Source organism: Mastomys coucha, unplaced genomic scaffold (genome assembly GCF_008632895.1).
Source record: "Mastomys coucha isolate ucsf_1 unplaced genomic scaffold, UCSF_Mcou_1 pScaffold16, whole genome shotgun sequence".
In the NCBI taxonomy this organism is placed as follows: domain Eukaryota; kingdom Metazoa; phylum Chordata; class Mammalia; order Rodentia; family Muridae; genus Mastomys; species Mastomys coucha.
In genome coordinates, this window is record NW_022196898.1 from 15,480,607 (window position 1) to 15,486,606 (window position 6,000).

General features: G+C 36.0%; 1 protein-coding gene across 15 annotated transcripts in view; it reads left to right on the top strand.

Moving 5' to 3' along the window:
* The window catches only part of Lekr1 (leucine, glutamate and lysine rich 1), a 180,902-nt gene that overhangs the window by 20,238 nt on the left and 154,664 nt on the right, over positions 1-6,000 (top strand). For all 15 annotated transcript variants that reach the window (XM_031374028.1, XM_031374020.1, XM_031374027.1 and 12 more), the window contains one exon: positions 1,974-2,188. In XM_031374028.1, the coding sequence (XP_031229888.1) occupies positions 1,974-2,188 (215 nt within the window). The remainder of the gene's footprint in view (positions 1-1,973; positions 2,189-6,000) is intronic.

Genomic DNA, 6,000 nt, shown 5'->3' on the forward strand with positions numbered 1-6,000 from the left:
TTGCTGGGAAACACATAGGACAAGTTCAGAGTAAGCTAGGATGAAATGGAGACTAGAAAGCTTGTTATGTGTGAAGGAACTGGAGGTGGTTATCTGAGGAAGAGGAGACATGGCGTGTTCCTGATAACTGTTAGAAGACACTGAAGCCTTCAGATCTTAGAATGAGCTCTGTGTGAGAGACCAGGTTGTTTTGTATGGTTACTGAGGATTGTTGATGTTGTGGGGAGTGATGGAGTAAACATGAGAGGGTTTCCTAGGAGACAGAACTGGCAGAAAGTGGAATAGGCTGCATTGGAAAGGAGTTTCTCATCCTTTGGGATGTCAGGATAGAGGTTGAACAATATGTCTCAGTCAGAGTAGACCCAAAGAACACATCTGAAGCTTAAACCAAGTCATTTATGATTTCTTTGAAACCTATTTTTATAAATCTATACATTTAGTATCAGTGGTAGGAGATTGACATAATCATTTACCCATGTATTCTGGCCTTTAATTTGAAATTGTTCATTTAAGTGAGGCACTTTTATAATATTTGTTATTCGCTTGTTCCAAGTGACACTTATGAAATGGGGTTGATAAGTAGATGTACTATAACATAGTTACAGGAACACTGTCTACCTCCTGGTGCTATAACAGTTATAGGGGCACTGTCTACCTCCTGGTGCTATAGCAGTTACAGGGGCACTTTCTACCACATCAAGGAAAGTTGTATTAAGAAGAAACGCTTTGACCACATGTGGTGTGTTGCCTTTAATCCTAGTATTGGAGATAATAGCTAGAAAGATAGTGGGTTGGAGGCCATGGTAGACCAGTCACCAAATTCCAAGTCATGATGAGACACGTTTTTTTAAAAAAGTCCTTATTGAATGATCTAAGAATTGATTTTACTTTGGTGCCCTGGAACTCTCTTACCTTTATGAAAAGCCAATCAAACATAGGCTACCAAGGATTATTTATTCTTAATACAAAAAAGGGTCTTTTCCCTGTCTTGGTTTTCACTGCCTTCATGTTGAACAGAGCTACACACACTTTGTCTAAAGGACACGAGAACCCATATACCCATGGTAGGTAAGTACAGTATGGCACATGAACACGTAAGTATAGCTTTTAAAACGGACTTGGGTTTAGTTTTTAATGTTCTCACCTTTTAGCTGGCCATGGAACTGCAGGAGTCTCAGTTTTAACCTATAATATATATGAATAAAGCAAAGAAGAGAGAAGTTCAAAATGCTTTTCCTATTGTAGTTTTGGACAGAATATTAAATTCTATAAAAATCTTGACTATTGAAACTGAGTAAGAGCATAGAGTTCATTTGGTTCATTACAATAATTTTATAAATGAGTGAAATAAGATCTGAAGAAGTCAGAGGTATCTAGAGCAGTGGCTCTCAACCTTCCTAATGCTATGACCCTTTCCTCATGTGGTGACCCTCAGCCATAAAATTGTTTTCATTGTGATTTCATAGCTGTAATTTTGCTACTGTTATGAATTGTAATGTAAATATCTGATATGTGGGATATCTGATCTGCTACTGCTGTGAAAGGGTCATTTGACCCCCAAGGGTGTCGTGACCCACAGGTTGAGAAGTGCTGATCTAGACGGTCATGGTATTGGCAGCAGAGCCCATGGGTTCCTCTGATATCAGAGACAGAACTCAGAACTAAAGGTATAAAGATGCTCTCAACATTTTTAGTTTTATCTTGTGAAAGATATTTCAAGAGCAAATATTTCTTAGCTATACCATGGAGAAATCATTTCTTTGAGAAACTTTTTCTCTTTCCAAGATTTTGTGTTGGTTTTAAAACTTGCATTCAGCTGTAGGCAGTGTCATAATGACCATCCCAGCGGCATAGGCATAGCAGACTATGTATTTTCTTTGTCTCCACAGCATGCTTGCATAACAACTTGGGTTGAACTTTGTCTTTCACAATTAAAAACATAAATTTCAATAAATATATGTTCTGTTTCCTAGATGTCTCCTGAAGAAACTGTTTGTAAATACTGTGGCGTCAGCTATCTAATTCTTCATGAATTTAAGGCTATGGAAGAAAAACTGAAAGCAGTGCAAGAAGAAATGAAATTTTATCAAGGAAGTGTAGAACGAGAAAAGAGACTTCAAGAAAAGCTACAGTCTCTGAGCCAGGAGTTTGAACAGTATAAAAGTAACAGCGAGACCAAGAAGGAAAGGTTGGAGTATGCTCCTATCTCTTATTTAGATTCAAGTCAAACAGTAGATTTGGTGGCATGGTGGTACATGCCTGAAATTCGAGTAGTCAGACCTGGGGCAGGAACACTGAGAATTCCAGGCCACTTATATATTTTTCTATATCCTTTGCTGTGCCTTTGTTTACCTTTATTATAAGTAAATTTCTGCTGTATTTATGGAGTAGGATCTTGACAGATATTTAACAATAAATAAAATAGTATGTTCTGTGACTTTGCCACTTACATATATGCGCTGGGATTATTGTACATTAATGCATACACCTTGATCTTTTCTAGGGCAATAGTTTTTGTTTTTTGTTTTTTTTGTTTATTTTGCAGATATATCATTATTTGTCATTTCACTTTTCAATATCAATACTATTTCTATTTATTATTATAGGTACTATTTATACTTATGTGCCTTTGAACATATGTTTTTCCATAGAATAAGTTCTCAGAAACAAAAATAGTAATACATTATAATAATAAATAAATAATAGTAAATTCCAGATTATAATTTTTATGATTATTAAACCAAAATATCCCTTGAGAAGACAGCATTAATTATATTTGATCAAGTATTTAGGAATTGTCTATCTTTTACACTTTTTAAATATCAACATTCTTTTTTTAGTTTCCTGCATGAAAACAAAGTTTCTTCCTAGATATTTAGTTTATATTTCTTTTTCTTTAATGAAAGAGAGCCTTTTTAAAAAATATGTGGAGATTGGATATTTCTCCTGGTGATTACCTGCATACGTAAAGTGTCCAGTGCTCTCTTAGGTCATGTGTTTGCAGGAGTTTTGTTGTTTTGAGGCAGGGTGTCATGTAGCAAAGGATGATCTTCTGACTCTCCTGCCTCTACTTCCCGGTGCTGGATGTGTCACTGGTGCTGGGAGATCAAACCCAGGGCTCTGTGTATGCTAGGCAAGTACTCTACCAACTAGCTATATTTCCAATCTATGGAGTTTCTAATATAATTCTGTTCTTATAGTTTATATGTGTTAATATTTTTCTCATGGTTGCTTATCTTTTTGCCTTGTCTTATAATTTTTTTGTATGTTTTTCATTTTTAAAATGTTCATACTGTGCCAGATTCTGCTAAGATCTGTGTCATAATCACAGCCTCAACCAAAGGAGTTGATTGGAAGAGCATGCTTGGTAGCCTGTTGAAATAAAGGACGATTCAGGTGCTCTGATTTTGTAAAGGATGGGAGACAGATCCTGTTTAAGTCTTTTGCAGTAAATATGTCCCCACCCCACTCTCCTTCCTGTACTATTCTCTTCAAGTCTGAGTACGCATTAGAGTCTCATTAGTTTCTTTTGAGTTCTGTGACCATCCTGATCCCCACCTCTGCAGCCTGAGAAGGGAAAGAGCCTTAGTCATCAGTTCTATGAAGACTTTTATAACAAAGGAAGAGAGATCACTAAGAGAAATTAGATTTTTGTTATCAGAAGGGGAAGTGTAAATCTGATAAGTAAAACATCCAGTACTGGAAAAAAAAATAACAACAATCCCAATTTAAAACTATAAGGAAAAAAACATGTATGGTATTATTTTATAGAATTGCTTTAGAATTAGCCCTTTGGTCTATTTGTATTGAATTTTTATATATGATGTGAGGTAGGTTTTTAATCTCATGTTTTTTCTTGTTTTCCAAATGTCTGCTTGGTTATCCTGACATCTTTGATTAAATATGTCCTCCTTTGTCCCCTGATTTGAAATGCAGCTGACACATTTCTAGTTCACTTTGGACCCTCTGTTTGGTGCTAGTGACTCACCGCCTCGCAATCATTTAGCACCACACAGCTGCTTATCCTATGATGGCCTTACTGTGGTACTTTGCTCGACAAGCCTCCCCCTTTTTAATGTAGTGTGTCTTCTAGAATTCTAGAATCAGTTATCAGATTTTATGTCAAGATTTAGACTGGGGCTGCATTTCCTTTCTTAGAGTAATTAGATATCTTCAGATCTGATATTTTTATAAAAACCTTCCTATTTTCCCTCTAATTATTCAGTTGTTCTTAAAACTTCTCAACAAAATTTTATAGTTTTTTATACATTTGTTTAATCCTTGTCAATAAAAATTTATATTTGCACATTTGTATGTAATTATTGTTGCTATGGGGGAATGAGATATTTTTCTTCATGATGTATTCCAGTATTTCTGAATGCAAGTAATTTTTATACATTGATTACATATCTAGCTCCTTTGCTTAGTTTTATTAGCTGGATGTTTTTCAGTTGTTTTTCTTGAAGATATATAATATGCATAAAACCCCATCACATCATGTTCAATGAGATCTTTCCTTTGATTTCATTGCTCTTCCTCCCTACCCCTCCCTCTGGCTTGGTTAAGCTGAATTGGTACAGGTGAGTGCTAAACGTGCCTTCCTTCTCACCCAGTGTGGACTTGTCTGCTGTGTTCCTGTGCTATAGAGAAATATGAGAAATTCTTCTGTTCCTTGCTTTTTTAAGGTTTAAATCAAGAACAATTACTGCACTTTAATTTGTTCCTCTTCCTTTTGTATGGTGGGGTAGTCACATGATCTCCCCCTCTATGTTGGTTAGTGTTTTTGTTTTTTGTTTTTGTTTTTTCTTTTGTTTTATCAACTTGAAGACAAGAGAAGGAACTAAACTGAGAAAATGTCCCATCAGATGGTTTGTTAGGCAAGTCTCTTAGGCAGTTTTTCCACTGATGATTGATGAGGGAGAATCCAGCCCATGGTGGGTGGTGCTACCCCAGAGCGGATGGTCCTGGGCTGTATAAGAAAGCAGGCTGAGCAAGCAGTAAGCATGAGTTAAGCCTTCAAGGCCTCTGCTTCAGTTCTTGCTTCCAGGTTCCTGCCTTGAGTTCCTGCCCTGACTTCCCTTCATAATGGACTAAAGCCGAAAAAACCCCTTTTCTTCCCCAAGTTGCTTTTTGTCATGGTCTACATCACAGGAGTAGAAAGCTAACTAGAACTATGTGTTTTACAGTGTCTCCCATAGCCCATGTTGGCTTCATTATGTAAACCAAGCATGACTTTGAACTCCTGATCTTCCTTCTGCCTCCCATGCCTGGTTTTAATTTGTTAGTGCAGTAAATAAAAACATGTTTTCTAATAAAAAACTATACTTACGTTTTTAGCAAAAAGCATTTTGTTCTGGCATATTTCAGGATTTCCTAAATTTTGTATGTTTACTCTTTGTATATTGTATATAATATAAGTTTATGTGGTTCTGGAGACCAAATATACGTATACACAATTTGTATATGCACAAACATATATATGTAATATGTTTTTATTATATATTTTAAATATATATAAATTGTCATAGCTATAAGTACTCTGTACTAGTTTTTTGAGCATAATCACTTAGATATATGCATTTATGTGAGTATAGTAAGTGTAAAAGTATCACTTTCCATGAGAGTTAAATTGAAAGTTAAAAAATAAATATATAGGGCAGGAAGCTGGCAGTTACGAGCACTGACTTCTCTTCCAAAGGTCCTGAGTTCAATTCCTAGTAACAACATGGTGGCTCACAGCCATCTGTAATAAGATCTGATGGCCTTTTCTGGTATGTCTAAAAACAGCTACAGTGTACTTATATAAATATAATAAATAAATCCTAAAAATAAATAAATATATAATACTGGGCATGGTAGCACAAGTGGGGGAATGCAGTGAAACCTACCAAACCAGGGCACTAAACTGCTAAGGCTATCTATCTCTCAGCTGCAAAGAATAGCAAAAGCCTGGCCAGGCCAGTGTTAAGGAGACATGCTGCAGCAGAGGTGTGTGTGTGT